The 24,684-nt window shown below is 38.3% G+C and overlaps 1 protein-coding gene across 4 annotated transcripts in view; it reads right to left on the minus strand.

Annotated features, from left to right (window-relative positions):
- Positions 1 to 487: 487 nt before the first annotated feature.
- Positions 488 to 24,684, minus strand: part of LOC137627651 (obscurin-like) — a 253,347-nt gene continuing 229,150 nt past the window's right edge. For all 4 annotated transcript variants that reach the window (XM_068358801.1, XM_068358802.1, XM_068358799.1 and 1 more), the window contains 4 exons: positions 17,090 to 17,184; positions 14,629 to 14,827; positions 14,237 to 14,334; positions 488 to 724 (listed from right to left, as the gene is read on the minus strand). In XM_068358801.1, coding sequence (XP_068214902.1) covers positions 503 to 724; positions 14,237 to 14,334; positions 14,629 to 14,827; positions 17,090 to 17,184 — 614 coding nt within the window. In that variant the 3' untranslated portion in view covers positions 488 to 502. The remainder of the gene's footprint in view (positions 725 to 14,236; positions 14,335 to 14,628; positions 14,828 to 17,089; positions 17,185 to 24,684) is intronic.

Raw genomic sequence — 24,684 nt, forward strand, 5'->3', positions numbered from 1 at the left:
TTATAGCTTTCAAACACTTATCTTGTATATCATATAACCTTATCACCTAATACATTGTTTCTCAATTTATTCTATTACAAGATAAGCCAATTTCTTGCCATCCACTTCTTATCTATAGAGACTTCAATTTTTGGATGGATGACGCATCAAATCCTGACGCTTTGGCATTTAGGGAGTTACTAGAATCATATCGACTATTAAGTAATGTCGACTGCACAACTACTTTAACTGGACATACGCTAGACTTAATTATAAGTGATGACATGAAACAGAGGTAGTGCAAAATTATTTCAAGGACTATGGTGTTTCTGATAAGTGTTTTTATCAACACAAATGCTATATTAGCCAATATTAGAAGAAGAAGAAGACGAAGAAGTAGAAGAAGAAGAAAAAGAAGAAGAAGAAGAAGACGGCAGGGAAGATATTCTTAAAAATATTACCCTTTTAAAAAGGTATAAACGACCAAAAAAAAATAAATAATAATAATTCAACTTGTTCAAAGTCAGTACCTACCACGGACATACAAATGCGCAACTTGACTTATTGAGGTTCCATTGAAATTGACAACACACTGATATCTCCCCTGGTCATATCGAGTCACATTTGTGATCTTAAGGGTCCACTTCATGTTGTCATCGTGCACGACAGACAGTCTGGGATCGTTGGATTTCCTGGTCAAACCAATGCTTAGAAGTTTCCTTGGGTGTAAGCGATTCCATACAATCTGATTAAACCAAGAATTTATGAGGAAGCTTATTGATAAAAATAACGACACAATACATAAACACACAATGAATTTTGCACAATATGACTTTTTACACAACAAATGCAGTTGTTTCTAGTCCACTGCAGTACGAAATCCTCAGACCAGTGTTAATGTATGAATCGGAGACGTGGGATCTAAGACAAAAGGTGGACGCAAAGCTTGAGAGAACAGAGATGGGAATGCTGAGGTGGATTATGGAAAAACATCACTGCTTGAAAGATTGGAAAATGGTGGAATAAAAATATGGCAGGCGTAGTAAAATTACAGAGGTGATGAGTGTCACGACTGAGATGGTGGGCACGTGTTGAGGATGGATGGTGGGGAGGGAGTGAGGAGGCCTTAGGAGGATCCTGTTAAGGGGAGAAGATCGAGAGGAAGGCAAAGAATTTAGAGGGCGAGATAAGGTGAAGGATGATGTGGAGGAAAGAGGTTTGGTGGAAGAGGATGCCTTTGATAGAAGACATTAGAGAGGGCACATCTGAAAACCCACCTCTTAATGTAGGGTTGATAGTGTCAAAGAAGAAGACTAGTCATTGTAGTTTGCTGATGTTGGGAAACTTTTGTCCAGTACATCTTTGCTGATCATGAGGATACTCAAACAGTTTCAACATGTTAAGGTATCCCCACTCAGAAAGGGTGAGGAAACCTTAACTTTTTATAACATGCTTTAAACTATATTTATGAGTCCTTGAGTTAGAATTAATTAATCTGCTAGATTGTAATCTTAGGTTAGATGCAGCTTTTCATGTAATGTGGCATATTTGTGATGTGTTGTATCTTCACAAAGTTATTCCCTGTGTAGATGGAGATTAGCCAATTAAATTGCTTCACCTCACACGATATGAGTTATATTTTGCTATGTATGACGTTAAGGTCACTGTTAGACAAAGAATTCAGGAGTTGTTTCTTCAAACTTGGAGCTGACCCCGTGAAAAGCTGAAAAGCTGAGAACATTTCAGACTACATTTTTTTTTTTAATCTACTACTATTTCCATGAAGATATCATAATAGACTGTTAATGACAATGTTGAAATCTAAGAATTAATGCTATTTTAAGAGGGTTGGGATCATGACTTTTAGTTAATTTAAATTTGCACCAATATTATTTAAGAGTTAGAACAAAGCTAATAGTAAAGCTAGATCAGGCAATGATTTAAGGTTCACTTGTGTGTTTTACTCGTAGAAAGGAACAAAACGCCATTGATTGCAGTGAAAAAAAAACAGCGTAACCATTCAAAAATCCTATACATGAAACTAAAATTCAAACAATGATATCTCAGTACCAATTAATTCTATAAATTTTATTGATTTCATTGCTGCAGACTTTAATTCAAAAATATTACTGTTTTAGTCATTGGTGGGTTCATTGATAGCTTGGGAAAGTGGAAAACACCAGACAGCAGCGCTGTCAACTTGCATACTCAAGTACATGACTCGCTATCAATAGCGAAATGAGGTAAAATCATTCAGTAGTTGGGAATTATGTCCTGTTTTAAGCTACTCTATCACGAGTACTATAGATCTTGAAAATAGTTTATAATATTTATACACATACACTAATGTATATAAAATATACTAGTGTACCAGACCCTTCTAGATATGCACAAACATGCATACCCCTCTCACCACGGTATGGTGTACCAACCGTGTGTCACACGATACTACAGAGTAACGACAATGTGACGAGTCACAATCTTCTCTCAGCTCGTCACATTGTTGTTACTATGTACGATAGTGTGACATACAGTTAGTACAATGGCTACTCCTTTCCTCCCTACCAGAGGGATGGGAGAGCTGAGCATGATACGCCTATTGACGCAAAGGGCCTCAGTTAGATTTCACCAGTCGTCTTTGTCTTGAAGTTTTAAATCAATACTTCTCCATTCATCCTCTACTTCATGATTCATAGTCCTCAGCTATGTGCGCTAAAAGCATGACCAAACCATCTCCATCTACCCCTCACCATGATATCATCCACATATGGCACTCGAGTAATCTCTCTTATAGTTTCATTTCTAATCCTGTCCTGCCATTTAAATTCCAATATTCTTCTGAGAGCTTTGTTCTCAAATCTACTAAATCTGATGGATATTGTTTCATTTTCATACCATGAATCATGTCCATACATTAACACCGATCTCACTAAACTGATATGTATCCTGATTTTTAAAAGTAGTCTCAGGCGATTATATTTCTAAATTTTACTTAACCCAGCCACTGTCTAATTGGCTTTTTCTTTCAATCTTTCATTAAACTCCAATTCTAAAAACCCTGTTAGAGTTCCTGATTATTAAAATGATTCTACCTTATTAATTCTTCCTCCTTCCAATAATATTTCAACGTCCAGTGCATATTCTGTTCTCATCATCAATGTTTTTCTTCTATCTATCTTCAGCCCAAACTCATGTGATATTTCATGCATTCTGATAAGCAAGCATTGCAAATCTTGTAGTGTTCTGCTAAGGACAGCATTATCAGCATACTCTAGGTCTGCTAATTTCCTATTACCAATCCAGTCCAATCCTTCTCCACCATCCCCAAGTGTTCTATCCATTAAAATATCCATGAGGAGGATAAACAACATAAGTGACAACACATTCCCTTGGAGTACTCCACTGTTCACAGGAAATACATTTGATGGGTCTCCACTAACATTAACTTTGCACTTGCTATGCACATGAAGACTTATAATCGAATTTGCATATTTAAGAGGAATTCCATAATATCACAGGCCTCTCCACAAAATTGTCCGGGGACACTATCAAGGGCTTTTTCATAGTTTACAAATGCCACCAAAAGTGGATGTCTATATTCTACATATTGCTGTACCACATGTCTTAAAATGAAAAATTGGTTTGTACAACTACCTTTTTTGGGCTCAGGCCATGTCGTCCTGATGGAAGTTCCTTCATTAGTAGCTTCCTAGGTATATTTGACTACAGTGATTTATCCCAGAGAATTTACCAAAGGTATCCAGAATTCTAACTCCTGGAGCGAATATCCCTCAAAATTTAAAAAGGCATATCGCGTATATCAGAGGACGTATTCTTGACACGTCTCATAGCTATCTACACCCCCAATAGCGTTTTCGCTTCGAGAGGGAAAAAGTGGCCAGAATATAGGAGAGTTGTTAAAGAGGCGATGCTCTCGACACTCCTACTGTACTGTAAATAGTGCGCTGAATCGCCACCACGTGGCGCCACCAAGCCATTCTTTCGTTTGTAGCTTTGCTGACCGGTGTTATACCGTGTTATCTCTCGCTATCTTGGAACTATTTCGTCGCTATGATGTCTTCACCAGCCTCATCAGCTTCCGGAAAATTAAGTAATATCTTTAGATTGTGTAAATGTAAGCTCTTGCCAGTTTTACTCTTCGATTGAGATCGTAATTAACGTAACAAGAGCTGTTGCCAGCCGGATGGCGTCATGGAAGCACTCGTTCTTCTTGTTCATTTAGTTATCAAGAACGATTTCCCGGCATTATTTCGCTTTAATAACTTTAGCTATTTAGATATTTAGCTAGGGAATTTCATATTATGTCAATGTTGTCGAGGATTTGGCTATTTATGATCGAGCCTCACGAGTGCTAGTCTTCCTAGCCTAGGCACCTACACACTTCATGCATGATATAACCTTCCTGGACAAGTTTTATTGAAGCTCAGGCAATATTTTATACAATTAGGATATTACTGCATAACATTTTCCTCTTCCAAGATAGTATACAAGAGTGTTTCGGTGAATGATTCTCTATGCTCCTAGACTTAATAGCCTAGAGGCTTTAGTATACTTTCTTACATGTCCCTTATTGCTCTTGTATTGTCTTTTGAGGGGAGACTGACACCTCTTATACTTTTTAAGTCGATACTATCTCTAACGAAATCCAAGAGCAATTCCCCTTCCCTCTGATCAGCTTAGGCTACCCTCAGTTAACTGCTGCGAACTGTGTTCTGGCAAAATTTACTGGGGTGTTTTGTCTCTTTCTCTTAACCACTGACACGATTTTGAGCTGAGAACGGAAAATCAGAGTAAAGTCTGTGTTAGGCATCCTACTGTCTTAGTGAAATGGCTTCCCAAGTCAGGTTAGGTTGCCGTTCAGGAGGCTAGTCCTCCCTAGGCCATACTGGAGGTTCTTGTATATCAATTTCCTCCTTCCTCGGTCTGGCAGACAGTCCTGTACTAGTAGATCTTAGTATAAAGAAATGATTTCTTCCTTACTTAAGATCTCTGGTACCAGATTCTGTTCTCTAGTGAGATTGTGTCCTATGGCTGGGGAAATAATTTCTCCTACTTGAGGTTACGTTATGAGATCAGAATCCTTCAAATTAGGTAATGCTCTAGGGTTTTACCTTACTTATAGGACTTCTACCCCTTCCCCACTGTCTCTTTTGTGTTGGATGAACCATCACCCTTCTGGCCGTTGTTCTACATTTGACCCTACGGGTAATCTATAGAATTGGCCTGAGGTTCCCTGTCTGCTGCCGGCTGGGCCGGCTGCCGGCAGGTACCCTCATATCTTTGAGTGTGCTCTCCAGTCCTCCCTTGGACTGCATTCCATACCCCATATGAATGGGATATGGTTGAGTGGAAGCCCGAATATAATTCCCCCTTCCACTTGCACCCTCTTTCGGGATGTAGGCCGCAAAGGCTGAGCCTTTGCCGTCCCCCATCCTCTATTTCTCTCTGCCTTTCCATATACTGGGCCGGCCGCTGGCAGCTAGTAGCTGTTGTCGGCCATGTTAGGTGTCTGTCGGCTGGCAGTTACTCTGCCGCCAATTGCCGTGGGTGTCGCTGATCGACAACCCAACGACAATGAACATACTATGACCGGCTGCCGGCAACTGAGTTGTCGGCTGGCAGCCGGCCACCCAAAATTTATATAGTTGCCGCCGGTTGCCGCCGGGTCCTACTTAATAGAGATCCTTCGGCTGCTGGCGGGCAGAGCGGCAACTGCCGACCTGCCGCCCACTACTTTGAAGACAGTATCTGTTTCAAATAGCCCAGAATAGGCCCGGCATATGTCGGCTAGGCCGGCATGTGCCGGCGGGCCCGGCAGGTCCGGCGGGCCCAGCAGGTGCCGGGGGCCCGGCAGATGCCGGGGGGCCCGGAAGATGCCGGCAAGCCCGGCAATACTGGAGACATGCTGCCACCAGTCATTGCTGTAGCCCAAAAGTTTTCCAACCTACAAGTGGTTCATGGGCAGCCAATTGTGAGACCATCATTTTTAGGGAGTGATTCTCCCTCCCAATTAATGGTTATTACCCATTAATTTAATCCCCTATATTGAACATGGAAGATTGTGTTAAGAAGACACCTTATATCCAAGGATATTATCTTCCCCTTGAATTAATTATGAATCTATAGTTCAATATTGGAGGAAGTCATAGCAATGGGCTGGCCAGGAAACACATGTAGGTGTCTTTCCTACTTTCTAGATTACTCTATCCAAGCTAATATCAATTAAATATTAATTAAATATTAATTAAATATTAATTAAATATTAATTAAAATATGTATGCTGAAATCTGAGAATTTCACCGAATACTAATAGCTTTTCTCTCTTTACAGGAGGAGCATCCCGTGTGCGGGAACAACTTTTGCAGGGTCCGTAGTAAGAGCTTCTACGGACATGGCATGTGCAGGGCCCATGCTCGCTGCGCAGTCACCAAAGGGGCTCTCAAGTACTGGGACCCACAGGTATGTACCCTTTGTGACAAACTGATTAAAGAGGCTTTTGATGATCAAAAGTCTTCTGAGTCTAGGGATGCAGCTAGGGACACGCTGCGGAAATGGGTCAGGGGTTTTCAGAAGAACACTTCTGGCCCATACCTTCCTAATGAGAGGATGAGGGATTGTCTCTTCCCTAATGCATCTGCGGATGCAATTGTTCCCCAGGCTCAACCTGAGATCCTCTTAGTTCAGATTCCGGTAGAACCTGACGTTTCGGATGCCTTTCAGAGCATCCAATTAGAGGACAACATGTCTGTTGTCTCAGAGGAGACTGAGAACAATCTCCTAGTGGATGAACTGGAGCAGGAGGATGAGATACCTTCTGAGACTAGAGTCGAGATAACCGAAATGATTTCGGTATCATCTGCAGCGGCGACTGGACCGACGCCTTCGATTTCTTCCACCGCACCTCAGTTGGATTCCATTACAAGTACGCTACACTCGCTACTGTCCATGGTGCAGGACATTCAGAAGAAATCGTCCGAGAAAGAAGCATCTTTCCGGACGGAGATTCATCAGCTAGTTGCGTCATGTTTAGCCCCGAAGTTAAACATTAAGGACCTCCCCGCCTTCTCTGAGGTTAACCTATGGAGGTACGCAGAGCATATGCCTATGTCGGGGGGGGGGGGGGAAGATCTTCCTCTCAGAGAAACTGGGAACAGTTCCAGTAGAGGAAATTGAATTTTGGCCTAGTAAAGGGGCCTATCCGGATTGCTATGTCCGTCTGAGGACGGAACCAGCATCCAAGGTGGAAACAGAGCAGAAGAAGACGATTGTCCTTAATCTATCTAAGGCACAGGCGTTATATACAACCACCTTGAAAGAGAGGGCCTTTACTACTTCCAAGATGCCGGCTCTCAGCAAAGAGCACACATCCTTTATTGCTGACTCCGAACGTGCCTTCCCCTTTATGGACAAAGGGTTTAAGGCAGCCTTAAAGGCAGTTGAGGCAGGGAAACCTTGCCCTACACTTGAAGAGTGTAGACCATTTTCCCTCGCCTTCCCTTCAGATGATAAGGATTGGAAGGATGTCCATAACACCTTCACAGTTGGGAAGCTAGAGGAAGATATCGCTGGACGGCAGTTCAACGAAGATCTCCCGAAGCTGTCAGAGTTTCTCCTGTGCAGGGAACAGGAGACTAAGGAATGTCTCGCTGCTTCCATGTCTCTGCAGACTGGCTTAGAGACTATGGCAAGCATCCCAGACACCCCAGATATGTACATGGTCTTTGCCAAATCTCATTTGGCAACAGTCACCAAGGATTTATACAATTTTATTAAAGCCAGAAGGGCTTGTAGGGAGTTTGTGTTCGCTTCTGCTACAGTGAAGCACGAACCAAGGAAGCTGATAGCTTCCAATATCTGGGGAAAAGACCTCTTCCCAAGGGGAGTGGTCAAAGAAGTCGTAGATAAAGCCGCTTCGGAGAATAGGAATCTCCTCTCCAAATGGGGCTTGTCCTCTAAAAGGAAATCTTCCGCTGATGAGGGTCCCCAGCCGAAGAACAAGTCAAAACGACCAAGAGTGCCCTCTTGGCCAAAGCAACAGCAACAGCTTCCCATGGCCACGATGCCCCAAACGGTGGCACAACCACCCCCCACCTTTCAACTGGTGCCACCAACGCTGGCGACCCAGTCGCCCGTGTTCACCCCAGTATTTGAAAGGCAATCAACTACCTTTAAGCCGAAGTCTCGAGGTTCCTTTTGAGGATCCTCTAGACGCCCCTTCAGAGGTAGGGGCAACAAAGGTGGACATGGCCAAGGAGGCAAGTCTTCCAACCAGCACTCCAAGTGAGATGCTGCCGGTAGGAGGGAGACTTCTCCGCTTCCGGGATCGTTGGACCTTCGATCCCTGGGCCTACAGCCTAATCAAGAAAGGACTAGGGTGGAGTTGGAGCTCAACTCCACCCAACTTCCCTCAATTCTTCCAACACTCAACCCCCGTACTGGAAGAATATGTTCAGGAACTCTTGAACAAAAGAGTTATACGGAAGGCAAAGTCCATTAGCTTTCAAGGAAGGCTATTTTGTGTTCTGAAGAAGGATTCGGAAAAGCTCAGAGTCATTCTGGACTTATCACCACTTAACAAGTTCATAGTGAACCACAAGTTCAGAATGTTGACGCTTCAGCACATAAGGACCCTTTTGCCCAAAGGGGCATTCAGAGTCTCTATAGACATGACGGATGCATACTGGCATGTTCCAATCAACCGTCAAGTTTCCCCCTACCTAGGGTTCAAACTACAGAAAAGTAAGTAAGTTTTCAGAGCCATGCACTTTGGCCTAAACATAGCCCCAAGGGTATTCACAAAGCTTGCGAATGCAATCATTCATCAACTACGCCTGAAAGGAATCCAGGTGGTAGCCTACCTGGACGATTGGCTGGTGTGGGCAGCATCCGAGGAAGAATGCATGCAAGCCTCCAAGGAAGTGATCCAGTTCCTGGAACACTTAGGATTCAAGATCAACTTGAAAAAGTCTCGGCTTTCTACAGCTCAAAAGTTCCAGTGGCTTGGTGTCCACTGGGACCTACTGTCACACTGCCTTTCCATTCCATCAAAGAAGAGGAATGAGATAGCAGGATCTGTCAAAAGACTCCTTCAATCCGACAGGATATCAAGAAGGCAACAGGAGAGAGTGTTGGGGTCCCTCCAGTTGCCTCAGTGACAGATCCAGTATTGAGAGCACAATTAAAAGATGCATCAGGAGTTTGGAGAAAATACGCATCAAACGCTCGAAGATATCTACAAAAACCGATACCAAATCGTCTGCGATCACTACTCAAGCCATGGTCGGAGGCCAAGAACCTAAGAAACAAGGTACCCTTGAAACCACCTCCTCCAGCAGTCACCGTTCATACGGATGCCTCGAAGGAGGGGTGGGGAGGTCATTCTCATCTTCGGAAAGTCCAAGGAGCCTGGTCTCCCCTCTTCAAGTCCTTCCACATCAATTTTCTGGAAGCCATGGCAGTTTTTCTATCTCTGAAAAAGCTGAAACTTCGCTGCTTAATCCACATCCGTCTGGTTATAGACAGCAAAGTAGTAATGAGATGGCTAAATCGACAAGGCTCGAGATCGCCTTACATAAATCAAGTGATATTGGCCATCCTTCGTCTAGCCAAGAAGAAGAGATGGCACTTGTCAGCAGTCCACACCTTCAAGGGTTCCGCAATGTGACAGTGGACGCTCTATCCAGGGTCAACCCGATAGAGTCCGAATGGTCTCTAGATGCAAGATCATTCTCTTCCATATTACACAAAGTCCAAGGACTGCAGATAGACCTCTTCGCAACGAGCGACAACAAGAAGCTACCCCGGTATGTAGCCCCGTACGAGGATCCTCTAGCGGAAGCGATAGATGCAATGTCCATAAATTGGAACAGATGGTCCAAGATCTACTGTTCCCTCTAACCAACCTTCTGTTGAAAGTCCTCGAGAAACTGAGATCCTTTCAGGGGACAGCAGCAATAGTGGCCCACAAGTGGCCAAACAGCGTTTGGTTCCCTCTGATAACGGAACTACGCCTGAAGCTGATGCCGTTGCCGGAACCAGTTCTGACTCAGCAAGTGCAGAAATTGACTGTCTCCGTTTCATCAGAGAAAACCCAGAACCTTCATCTCATGATTTTCTCGCCCTAGCGATCAAGAAAAGGTTTGGGATTTCTAGAGACAGTATTAACTTCTTATAAGAATACAAGTCAAAGTCAACAAGAAGACAATATGAGTCTTCCTGGAAGAAGAGGGTGGCCTTTGTCAAGGCGAAGAATCCTGAGGAGATTTCTACGGATTTCTGCTTGTCCTTCTTCATCCATCTGCATGAACAAGGTTTAGCAGCTAATACGATTACTACATGTAAATCCGCCTTAGCCAGACCAATACAATACGCCTTCCAAGTAGACTTCTCTAATGAAATCTTCAACAAGATTCCTAAAGCCTGCGCTAAACTTCGGCCTGCAGCTCCTCCAATGCCCATTTCATGGTCTTTGGATAAAGTTCTTCACTTAGCATCAACCCTGAACAATGAAGATTGCTCGCTGAAAGACTTGACTTGAAAGGTGATACAGTATTCTTATTTGCACTAGCCTCAGGAGCCAGAGTTAGCGAAATAGTGGCCCTCTCGAGGGATGATGGCCACATTCAGTTCACAGATAACGGAGAACTGAACCTCTTTCCGGACCAGTCGTTTCTCGCCAAGAACGAGCTGCCCACTAAGAGATGGGGTCCCTGGAGAATCTGCCCTCTGAAGGAAGAAGCATCCCTCTGCCCAGTGGAATGCTTAAAGGTCTATCTTCGTAGAACTTCAGACATTAAGGGAGGTCAGCTTTTCAGGGGAGAGACTTCTGGTTCAACGTTATCCTTGAAACAGATAAGGGCGAAAATAACCTATTTTATACGCAGAGCGGATCCAGACAGTACACCCGCAGGTCATGATCCGAGAAAAGTTGCCTCGTCTCTGAATTTCTTTCAGACAATGTCGTTTGAAAGCCTGCGTGCTTACACTGGTTGGAAGTCTTCCAGAGTTTTCTTCAAGCACTACGCGAAGCAATAACAAGAAATAAAATTTCATGTGGTAGCGGCAGGCAGTGTTATAAAACCTGCCGCTTGATTACTGCGAAGAACCGTGCACTAATTGGGACTTTTAGTGAAGGGTGTACATGATAGAATTTTAAGGTATATCATGTTGAGTATTGTGTTTAGGAAGACACTATAGACTGTTCTATCTATACAAGTGACATCAAGTATAATAAACTGACACAAGTGCCAGGCATTCTTATAAGCACAGTGTTCCTAGTAATAACAGCATACATAGTGAAATATTATATTTCCCTTTGAGCGGCTAATGTTTCCTTTTCAGGTGAAACTTATTTATTTTCTGTTATTACTGTTTATACTTTTACGCAGAATTGTTCAGCGTAAGATGTAATTGATTACAACCCTGATTTCTATTTTTGTAATAAACAATAGAAGGAATCTTTGAGTCTCTTTCGCCTCAAATATTCAAAATTATGTATAAATCAGAGCACCCTGGATTCTCTTAATATTTTAGGAAATATTGGGGAACTATGGTTTCTACCATTCCAAGCAAACAGGTAAAAACTGATTGTACTAACTGTTTATCTTACTGATTTAAGGTTTCCTACATGTATACAAACCTGTCTGTCTCTTTATATCCAGACTTCGGAGGATTCAGTAACCTATACAGGACTATACCATCTAAGTACAAACTATGCTTTACATATATAATGACACTAATATACATACTGTTTGCTAGATTATTCCTTGAACTCACAATCCTCGGGATTTTTCCTAAAGTGTACCTAGACTTTTCCCTGTAGGAGCAGGAAGAACTGACATATTTTATGATCAGTTAATTGATGTATAACAGTAACATCAAGTGTCTCTGGTCCAGAAGACCAAATAGGAAATATTTATCTCGAGATAACGGCACTATTGAAAATGCACAGATACATTAATGCTCTGGTAAACTTCCATCAGTACGACATAGCCTGAGCCCAAAAAACGGATTTTGAGTGAAGCCAAAAATCTATTTTTGGGTGAGGTAGCCATGTCGTCCTGATGGACCCACCCTCTTTTTAACAAAAGGATAATGAATCCCTCCCTATGGTACTGTATCTGCAACACCCACAAGGCTACGATAAATGGCATGGTGACGCCTCGCGGTGGCGATTCAGCGCACTATTTACAGTGCAGTAGGAGTGTCGAGAGCATCGCCTCTTTAATGACTCTCCTATATTCTTGCCACTTTTTCCCTTCCCTCTCGAAGCGAAAACGCTATTGGGGGTGTATATAGCTATGAGACGTGTCAAAAATACTTCCTCTGATATACGCGATATCCCTTTTTAAATTTTAAGGGATATTCGCTCCAGGAGTTAGAATTCTGGATACCTTTGGTAAATTCTCTGGGATATATCACTGTAGTCAAATATACCTAGGAAGCTACTAATGAAGGAACTTCCATCAGGACAACATGGCTACCTCACCCAAAAATAGATTTTTCGCTACGCTCAAAATCCGTTTTCTAAATCTTGTTTGTTTACCTCTCAGCCTTTCATAAATCTTTCTTTCTAGTCTCTTTAGAATAAGCATATTATATATTTTCATGAACTGACGCAAGTGTGATGCCTCTGTAATTATTGCAATAAGTCAGGTCTCCTTTTTTAGCCATTTTCACCAACACTCCTAATTCCCATACATCAGGTTTTGCCTCTTCACCCCACATTCTACAAAATAATCTTGTAAGTATTCTGGGAGTCACTTTATTTCCGGCTAACATCATCTCAACAAGTTATTCCATCGTATCCAGGGGTTTTCCATCTCCTGAGTTTTTAATGATAGCTTCGACTTCAAACACGCACACGCACAAACACACATATATATATGTATATATCTATCTACATATATATATATATATATATATATATATATATATATATATATATATATATATATATATATATATATATATATATATATATATAATATATATATATATAGAGATATATATATATATATATATATATATATATATATATATATATATTTATATATGTATATATATTTATATATATATGTATATATATATATATATATATATATATATATATATATATATATATATATATATATATATATATATATATATACTGTATATATATATATCTATATATATATATGTATATATATGTATATATATATATGTATTTATATTTATATATATACATATATTTATGTTTATGTATATATATTTTTAAATGTAATATGTATAAATATACATATATATGTATATATATCTTTATATTATATATATATATATATATATATATATATATATATATGTATATATATATATATATATATATATATATATATATATATATATATACACATTTATATGTATGTATATGTATGAGTGTGTATATATATATATATATATATATATATATATATATATATATATATATATATATATATATATATATATATATGGCTAGACACCTTCTTTTTATTATGTAAGGGAGATGTGTGTATGTATGTGTGGTTACATGCGTGTACTAAATGTTTTCCCCTCACATTTTCTCCCATGAAGCGGGTCGCGCCAGAAGAGTTCAGACTTTTATTTAAGCAAGTCCTTTTGGCTGAGGCTGCTATGGCCACATGCCATTTATCTTGTCAACAGCAATTACTGGTATCCATTTACAACTATGTGGTTCTGATTTCTGCATTTCGGTCGCATTGCCCGGGACTGAAACCTGGGAATGCATTCAGGTCGGTGGACTTTCTGGAGATAGCAAAATATACCCGGTGTTTCCAATTTTTGTAAATATCAGTAGGCAGTACATCTCTATTGTGTGAACTTGTGCTAGATGCAGGTGTGTGAAGATAGCGGAGCGTGTGGAAAGAATAGGCCAGTCTATTCAGTGTATTTATGGGCAGAGAAAAAATTAACAGTAACTAGAGAGGGACGCATTGTAGTACTGTTTGGCCAGTCAAAGGACCCAATAACTCTCTAGCAGGAGTATCTCAACAGGTGGCTGGTATCCTTGTCAACCTCCTATTTCTTTCTAAATAAACACCAGATACTAATGTTCAGTCCCATCTATATAAAAAAAAATCATTTATCATGACCCTCCCGTAACACCAACAAAACTATCTCTTACCCTCTATGCCTGATTCATCCCAAAACATATGCACAGTTGCCAAACCTATCCTGTAAAGTGATATGCATTTACCTTCCAATATTTCGAGAGGTTTTCTACCTGGCACGTAAAACTGGCCCTTTCTCCTTCGTTGACTGTGAGGCTCTTGACTTCTCCGACGAAAATAGGACCTAATTACAAGAAAGGAAAGATGAAGGACGTGGGTATAACAGTAGGGAGAGAGAATAAGCGATTTTTTTTATCAGAGTTTCTTCCATGTATTTACAAGTTAATATAAATATATTGAGGTCAAATATATAATTTAAAAAAATGACCGAGGTTTGGAATCCAAACAAAAGATTGAAAAAAATATGAATTGTTATTTCAGACTCTATGGGCTAAGTGATTCATATGGGGAAATGAATAAGCACTGTGATGGTTACCATCTCAAAATAAGATATATTTATCAAAAAAGAGTTACTTGCCAATTAACTTCAACGATCCAGTTTGACTAACTGGTGGGTGTGTTTTGAAGACACATTTGTATTGTCCTTGATCATCCTTGGTGACGTTAGTAATTTTGAGGGTCCAGATCCCTTTGCTTCCCAAAAACGATATTCTTTGATCAGGAAGTTCCCACATCTTCGTGTCAGCTTTTTCTTTGTGTAATCGCAGCCACTTAACCTGAGGGAGAGAAAAAAAGAAAGAAAACTAAACTCAAAGAGCCATGGAGAGAATGATGATGTGAATAACATTAGGAGCGAGAAAAGGAGCGACATGGGTAGTAATGGATATCCTAACAACATAAAAAGAAACGGACCTGAGCAGGACATACGTCTCGTAATGAGGATGACAGATAATAGATGGAGAGGAAGAATGGCACAGTGGGTTCCTAGAGATTGTAAACGAACCAGGGAAAGGAAGAGAAGACGATGGATTGACAAGCTAAGAATATTTACAGGTACAGACAGGCAAAGAAAGACCATAAACAGATGGGACTGGAAGGACATGTCTGAGGCCTTTGTCCTGCAGTGGACTAGCAACGGCTGATCGATGATGATGATGATGATGAATCTATGAAGTAAATGTAAACAGAGAATTAAGGGTCACATCCATAACACAGGGATGACCATATCTATGTCCTAAATCCTTTTGTACCAAATTCTTATAATTCAAAATAAACATAAAGACTAAAACCAACGATTTTAGCTCTGCTTAAAAAAATAGGATGAATATTTTATCATAGTCTAAAATTATACTTCATATGTTAAAAGTAAATATTGTGTATCGTGAAATTACCCCTAATCACTCGAAAATGTTACAGCAAAATTCGCAGTAAAACACAAGTGGATTAGACAAGGTAATACTGAGCAAATAATGAATGGATGCACCGAGCCTTCATATTGATGGTGTGCAACCAACCTATCTGCCCTTGTAAGTACAGATGGTTATTACTATTCTACAGAAATCATGGGACATTTAGCGACCTCTAACTGCAGTGGGTTACTCAGTCTCACCCTTCAAGCGTTTCCACAACTTTTGGTGGCACAACCTCCATTGGCGACAAGATCAAAGGCAGATAAAAAGTGTCCCCATTGTAACCTCTGCTGGAGCAGATTTGGAATTATTTCCTATCTACCTAATGTGTCCACAACTGTTTGAAGGTTTAAAGGTCACTCATGAATGGCAGAGGCAAAGGGTAGTGACAATGCCCCAGACTGACCATAGATTTTATTTCATTTTAATGTCGCTACTGTTCTTGAAACATTGTACTTTAATGGTTTATGACATCTCTTGTAGTGTTTATTTCCTTTCCTCACTGGCCTATTTTTCCTGTTGTTACAGCATCCTCCTTTTCCAACTAGGGTTGTAGCTTAGCTAGTAAAAATAATAATAATAATGGAAATGATCTGCGCTCAAGCCTCCTCCATCAAAGGTAGGACCAGGGAGGGACAGACAATGGCTGCTGATGACTCAGAAGGTAGACCTATAGGCTCCCCCAAACCCCCCATCCTTAGCACACAAGGATGGTGAGGTTGTAGACACTAAAAGAAACTATCAAGGTTGATCTCGTCTCGAATCCCAGATCAGAAGATAGCCAGGCAGGGACGTTCCCGTCTATATACTGTAGTCTTTTTCCAAAAGACCGAGAATCTACTTCATAGACAGGGAAGATTATGAAGATTATGGGTTGGAACAAAGCCCACAGTCTCTCAAAAACTTCCATTTGGCAAAATCCACAAAATTTAACTTCAACATCAAAAATATTAAGCTATTAGCTAAGAATACCAGAAAACAAAAACTAAATGAAAAATAAGCAATTGTTGCACTAAATTCACTTTAAGACCATAACAAGAAAAATGTACTTTTAAGGTCGCTCAAGAATGGCAGAGGCAAGGGACACTGACATTGCCCTATCGAGCAGGACAATGCCCTAGACTGGACACTGACCAAGTATGCATATGATTGGTGCCTGAGCCCCCTCTCCACCTAAACTAGGATCAAGGAGGGCCAGGCAATGGCTGCTGATGACTCAGAAGATAGACTTATAGGCTCCCCTAAACCCCCTATTCTTAGCTCACAAAGATGGTAAGATTGCAGCGAGCAAATAAACTACGGAATTTGAGCGGGACTCGAACACCAGTTTGGAGTTAACCAGTCACGGACGTTACCAAATCGGCCACCACAACCCACAAATTCAGTTGTGGTTAAAAGACACTTTACATTACTCTTACTAATACTTAACTATTCCCAACTATTCCCTACCATGAATAGGTAACTGTCCTCACTATTCATTCACTCATCTTCCCAAGAAAATGACATTCGAGGTAACTTCATTCTATCACTTGGTCGGAAAAAGATTTTTCTGATAGATAATCTATTTTGATGATTGCGTGATTGGCTATCATTATTCAAATATAGATAAAGGATGGCCATTTAACTTACCTCTGTATGTTGCGGAATGTTTTTCTCTTCACAAGTGATACTCGCAGTGCCTCCAAAGCTAGCCGTGAAAGTATTGACTCGTTCATATCTAGGACCTGAATGAAAAAGGAGGGGAATGGAGTCAGGTTCTATCATAATGAAATAAATATAATGTCTTTAAATATAAGCATACATGTGTACATATACAACACCAAATGTAGCCGTTTCTAGACCACTGCAGTGCAAAGGCCTCAGACATGTCTGGGGTTTGACCAGATTTTATCGCCACGCTGGCTAGTGCGGACTGGTGTTGGTGGGAGATTTTTGTCTGATTGCTTACAACCACCCAACAAAATATGGGTGACCCTGATTAGGGCAATACCCAGAAAGGATTGGTATGACTTTAGGTATGAGGGTGGATGGACTGTATCAAGGATGACCTTCGATCAAAGGAATTAACCAGTTATGAAGTGTGGAACAGAGGTAGATGGATAAAGCTGGTCAGAAACATCAACCCTATATGAAAATGGGAAAAGATGCAAAGATGAATATATATATATATATATATATATATATATATATATATATATATATATATATATATATATATATATATGTATGTATGTATGGATGCCAAAGAACTTCAAATCATTGATTCATTATGCATTTATATATATATATATATATATATATATATATATATATATATATATATATATATATATATATATATATATATATATTTGGATGCCAAAGAACTTCAAATCATAGTATACGCCGTTGAGCTTCGGAGAAGGCAGTAGAAGGTAAACGCCTTCAGCTGCCACATACTCCAAAGGGAAAAAGCATTCAGTGAATTAAGGGAGAACATATAGTCTTACCTTATATCAATTAGAATACATTTAATGAAAAAAAAAAGCAGAGCTATAGTAGTTTTAAAACGGTGATTATAATACAAATGATAATTTCAAGGCACAAGGTGCTGGCCTTCCACCTCATATAAGTGGATGCTTCACATCTGCTTTCTGTCAGAATGCTATCCAAAGTAAACATTCGTCTCGTCAATAAACAAAAACTTATCTCACAGCTGCCATATTATTATTATTATTATTATTATTATTATTATTATTATTATTATTATTATTATCATCATTAGCTAAGTTACAACTGTATTTTGAAAAGCAGGATGCTATAAACCCAAAGGCTTCAACATGGAAAATAGCCCAATGAGGAAAGGAAGTAAATAGATTATAAGAGAAGTAATGAACACTTGATATATTATATTTCAATAGCAGTAACAATATCAAAACAGATATGTCATACCATACATACATATGCAAAGGCACTTCCCCCAATTTTGGGGGGTTGCCGACATCAAACAAATGAAACAAAAAAGGGGACCACTCCTCTCTATGTCCCTCCCAGCCTGACAAGGGACTCAACCGAGTTCGGCTGGTACTGCTAGGGTGCCACAGCCCATCCTCCCCCATTATCCACCACAGATGAAGCTTCATAACGCTGAATCCCCTACTGCTGTTGCTGCCTACGCGGTCATCTATGGCACTGGAGGAAGCAGCAGGGCCTACCGGAACTGCGTCATAATCGCTCGCCACTCATTCCTATTTCTAGCAAGCTCTCTTGCCTCTCTCACATCTATTCTCCTATCACCCACCTTTCTTCACTCCATCCATCCACCTAAACCTTGGCCTTCCTCTTGTACTTCTCCCATCAACTCTTGCATTCATCACCTTTAGCAGACAGCCATTTTCCATTCTCTTAACATGGCCAAATCACCTCAACACATTCAAATCCACTCTACCTGCTAACTCATTTCTTACACCCATTCTCACCCTCACTTCGTTCCTAACCCTATCTACTCGAGATATACCAGCCATACTCCTTAGACACTTCATCTCAAACACATTCAATTTCTGTCTCTCCGTCACTTCATTCCCCACAACTCCGATCCATACATCACAGTTGGTACGATCACTGTCTTATATAAACTATTAAAAGACTGTCAGCCTGTTCAACATGAAAAAAATTTGCTAAAAGTTTGAATTTTTTTGAAGTTCTACTGATTCAACTACCCGATTAAGAAGATCATTCCACAACTTGGTCACAACTGAAATAAAACTTCTAGAATACTGAGTAGTATTGAGCCTCATGGTGGAGAACGCCTGACTATTAGAATTAATTGCAAACCCAGTACTACATACAGGATGGTACTGTCCGGGAAGATCTAAACACAAAAGATGGTCAGACTTATAAAAAAAAGTTTTATGCAACATGCATAATGAACTAATTGAACGACGGTGCCAGAGATTAATATCAAGAATCAGCAATAAGAAATTTAATAAACCGTAAGTTCCTGTCCAACAAATTAAGATGACAATCGGCAGCTGAAGACCAGACATGAGAACAACACTCGAAACAAGGTAGACTGAAAGAATTAAAACATTTCTTCAGCATAGATTGATCACCGAGATTCTTATAAGACTTTCTCAATAAAACAATTTTTTGTGTAATTAAAGGAAAGAAGACATAGGCCTAATGTATTTTTCAAATGTAAATTTACTATCAGGAATCACACCTAAAATTTGAAAAGAGTCACACAGAGTTAAAGAAACATTATCAATGCTAAGATCCGGATGTTGAGGAACCACTGTCCTTGACCTAATTACAAGCATACTTGAGTTTTGTTAGGATTCAACTTCATGCCCCATGATATGCACGATGCACTAATTTTAGCTAGGTCTCTATCAAGGGATTCAGAAACCCCAATTATGCATTCAGGAGATAGAATTGATGCAAAGAGAGTAGCATCATCTGCATATTATGTAACGAGCTTGTTTTCTAGGCCAAACTACCTGTCATGTGTATATAGTATGAAAAGTAATGGGCCAAAAACATTACCCTGTATTTGTAAGAGTGCGAAAATGTGTTTGTTGTGTTGTATTTATGATTTTGGGGCCATAAAGTCCTAAACCGGAACTCTGGAGGGCATTTAATTCCCATGTGAAACAGGAAAAAAAAAACCCAGATTCAGTTATCATGCATTGAGCTAGTGCCAACAGCCTAAGACTAAAAGGAAGGAAAAGACATGAATTAAGAGGAAGTGCAGAATGTAAGCAATGTGGAGCAGAAACAGAGGACCTCGCCCATTTCATACTCTACTGTCCACACCTCAGCGACGAGAGAAAAAAATAAAGGAATTACAGCAGCCATACGAAGGAAAAAAGATAATATCAAACGTTTTGTTTAATAAAGAGGGAATAAGAAAAGAATATATATATATATATATATATATATATATATATATATATATATATATATATATATATATATATATATATATATATATATATATATATATATATATATATATATATATATATATATATGGCAAATCCCTCCGCCTAGCAACTGAACTGAACTGAACTGAGGTGCAATGTGAGAAGTTAAAAGCAGTTGGATAGCATGAAGAGAAGGCGCAAACACTTATATATTGCCTACAGTGCACCACGTTAAGTCCGCTGATGAAGCTAAAAGCTGTGTTTGGGCCATACATTGGCGGGCTACTAATTTCAAAACGGGAAATAGTCACCCTTATTTGTTATACTTCTCCATCAGTGGACTCCAATAAGACATTTGTTCTCTTATTGTCTTTATGGAATGAATATATTTCATTGCCATTACAACTGACTCTTCGTTCTGTTCTGCTTCTTCAAATTCATAATAGGACTATTTATCAAGAACTCGATACATATAAAACGTATTATTTACTTTATAATTTTAATTACGTACATGAATCATTATACAAATGATATATATATATATATATATATATATATATATATATATATATATATATATATATATATATATATATATACATATATATATATATATACATATATATATATATATATATATATATATATATATATATATATATATAATATACATATATATATATATATATATATATATATATATATATATATATATATATATATATATATATATATATATATATATACATGTGTGTAAAGGCAAAGGCAAAGGCAAAGGCAAAGGCAAATTTTATTCTATCGACCCCTTCTGGAGTATGAGAATTACAAAATTACACAGATATATATATTTTACACAAAAACTACAAAAAGAAGAGACCAATAGATTACAACTATATTTATGTACACATATATTCAGTAAGTACATAATTAACGCATAAAAGGTATTCTGACAAGGGAAAGTACATACATTGAAAAATAATACCAGAATAATGAAAATCCTAGAAAGTATTAAATCTAAAATAAAGACATTATAAGGTTAACAAACCTTGCAAGTCTTTTCAGTTCTCTAGCATTACTTGTATAGAGGAGCAGGCTGAATTTAAAAGTGGTAGGTCTTCTACAATAGTAGGGCTTTAGGTATCTCTCTCTTATTTCTCTAATCACAGGAACAACTAAAACATAATGGTATTCATCCCCAACTTCAATGCTGTTGCATAGTGTGCAAGAGTGCTGATTCTCTTGCCTAGAATATCTTTCAGTTGCTACAGGAAGTTTGTGGGTACCACATCTATATTTACTAAGGGCAATTCTTTCTGGAATATCTAAATTTATAATATACTTTTCTTGGCCAAATTCTCTCTTAAAAAGTTTATAATTACTACACAATATATTTCTTTCTACTTCTGCATACCACTGTTGTCTCTCTATATCTTTGAGTTTCATTTCTAGGCTATTTATTATCCACGTGTGATTGAAATTTTCTGGATGCTCCCATATATTTGACATACCACATGAATCAAGGATAGTTTTAATTTTATGGATCCAACTAGACTTATACTCATTCGACTCGTATAGAATTCTAAGAAAACGATAAAAAACATTTGACAATTTAGACGCCTTTGATTTTATAATTCTCAACCAAAATCCAATCATCCGTTTGCAAATAGATATTTCAATTTTGAATCTGCCAAGATCCCCATATACCATGCAGTTTGCTGTTCTCTTGTTCACACAGAGCTGATTTTTCATGAACTTCTTGTGAAATGCTTCAACATGATCTAGTTTGTGGTAACCCCATATTTCACAACCGTAAGTCAAAATTGGTACAACTAGAGCATCGAATAGATCACAGTTGATATCAATGGGTAATTCAAGTTTTTTACATTTAATTAACATACTAAATAATGCTCTACGTGCTTGAATGACTTGTTTCTTAATAGCTTTATCCATTTTACCATTATAATTGAACGTAGTACCAAGGTAAATATAATCATCTACAATTTCGATGCTCTCCTCACCATATTTAAAATTCGGGACATTTCTAACTTTTCCTCTAGAAAATACAACTACTTTAGTTTTTGAAACATTAATTTGAAGTTTCCAAGTATCACAATATTCTTTTACTTTGTTTAAGGCGTTTTGTAATTCCTTTGGGGATTCAGCCATTACAATAGTATCATCAGTATAAAGTAAAACATAAATACGCAAAAACATTTCTATATCAATACTACTTAATTTTTCATTTATTTCCCTTGAACACATATCCATCCCATTATAACCCCCGCTAAGAAAAGACTCGAAATCATTTAGGTAGATGGCAAATAGTAATGGGGAAAGATTCTCACCTTGTCTTACACCTATGTTACATTCGAAAAAGTTAGAAATTTTGTGATTCTGCTTTACACATGATTTTGCATTATTATACATATTATATATGACAGCCATAACATTACCATTAATGCCATGTGAGATTACTTTTCCCCACAAGGACGACCTGTCAACCAAATCGAATGCTTTTCTGTAATCAACGAACAAACAGTATATTCTCTTTTTTCGATGGAGATAGAAATTAACAAGTGAATGCAATACAAAAATATGATCTAGAGTACTATATCCCTCCCTGAAACCAGCCTGCTCCTCACCAAGTTGATCAGTGCTGTCAATATAATCAGTTAACCTTTTATTGATACAAGCGGTAAAAAGCTTCGCTACACAGCTCAGTAGTGTAATACCCCTATAGTTATCTGGGTCGTCAGGGGATCCTTTTTTCTTAAATATGGGTTTTATTATCCCTATACACCAATAATATGGAACAACTGAGGAGATCAACACAATGTTAAAAATTTTGCATATAACATTTAGCATATCATGAGGGCAATTTTTAAGGAACTCATTTATGATATTATCAATACCACATGCTTTTCTACTCTTAAGTTTTCTTATTTGAATTTGTATCTCATCTACTGTAAAAACTCTATTTAATTCTTCGTTAACTAACTGGTTAATAATGCTTGGGTCAAAATTATCAGGGTGTTCACTATCATCAGGTTCAACATTACCTCGACTGAGTTTAGCAAAATAATCTCGAAATGTTTTAAGTGTAATTTTACAAATCAGCTCACTCTTATCAGTATTCTTTAACAAATCCTAATAATCTCAGATTTCTAACATTTCTATGAAATTTTTTTCTGAAAGATTTCTTAGCTTTATTAATTATTCTCTTATATGTTTTAGCTCTAGCTTTCAGTTCGTTTCCAGCTTCATTTGTTTTGATTTTCTTAAGCCTGTTTTTTACTTTCATATATTCAGTTCTTTTACTAGAACAGTCTTTGTCAAACCATGGTTTGCTAACCTTTTTGCAATCCCCAGTTTTAGACTTATTTTGATAAACTTTTTTACAAATGCCAATGTGTTTAGCAGGGTCAATATATAATTTTCCTAAATCTTTTACAATATCATCCATAATATTCTGGGTTACATTCAAAGGGTTCAGTGAATCTAATTTCTGGTCTAATAAGTTAATATCTCTAGTACTGAATGCTTCCATATACTCATTTTTTATGTCATTTTTCCATTTTGTTTTAAGTTCTTCATATTCAGAATTATTCATATCATAGGTTTCCTTACTATCTAAATCTAAATTTTCCTCCTCCTGTATTTCCGGTGGTCTCATATTACAAGTCTCTTCCAACCGTAATACCATAGAGAGGGCCGAGTGAGTATCGGACAGACACCTGTCATATTGCTCAACATTAAAATCCGTAATACTACTCATAAGTTTAGGAGAAACAATAAAATAGTCAATACAACTTTTACCATTAGCTGTGAAACAAGTGAAATCCCCCACGCCACAGTCCCTCCCCCAAACCTCCCGTTAACTACCTTAACGTCAAGCATTTTACACAGTTCAATTAAGTTACGACCATGGTTATTAGTAATAACATCACTGTTATAGCGATCTGTGCTAAGACCAAGAGTTTCTAATTCCCTTTTGGAGCTAAACAGACATTCATCAATAAAATCATTTAAATCGATATTTTGCAAAGGGTCGTCATCTATAAAGTCATTAAGTAAGCCTGTTCTTGAGTTAAAATCACCAGCTAATATAATTGGTAACTCATATTTTACATTCAAGTTCATAAGATCATCAGCAATAACATCAAAGATATTAGATGAACAATAAGGTGATCCCTCGTGTGGAATATACAAAGCACAAATAATAATATCATTCTGTGTTTCCCTACAATGAAATCTTACACATTATAAGGAATCAGACACTGTGTCTTCGATCAATGTTACACTATTTTCCCTATCTCTTCT

The sequence above is a fragment of the Palaemon carinicauda genome, chromosome 35 (assembly GCF_036898095.1).
Source record: "Palaemon carinicauda isolate YSFRI2023 chromosome 35, ASM3689809v2, whole genome shotgun sequence".
NCBI lineage: Eukaryota > Metazoa > Arthropoda > Malacostraca > Decapoda > Palaemonidae > Palaemon > Palaemon carinicauda.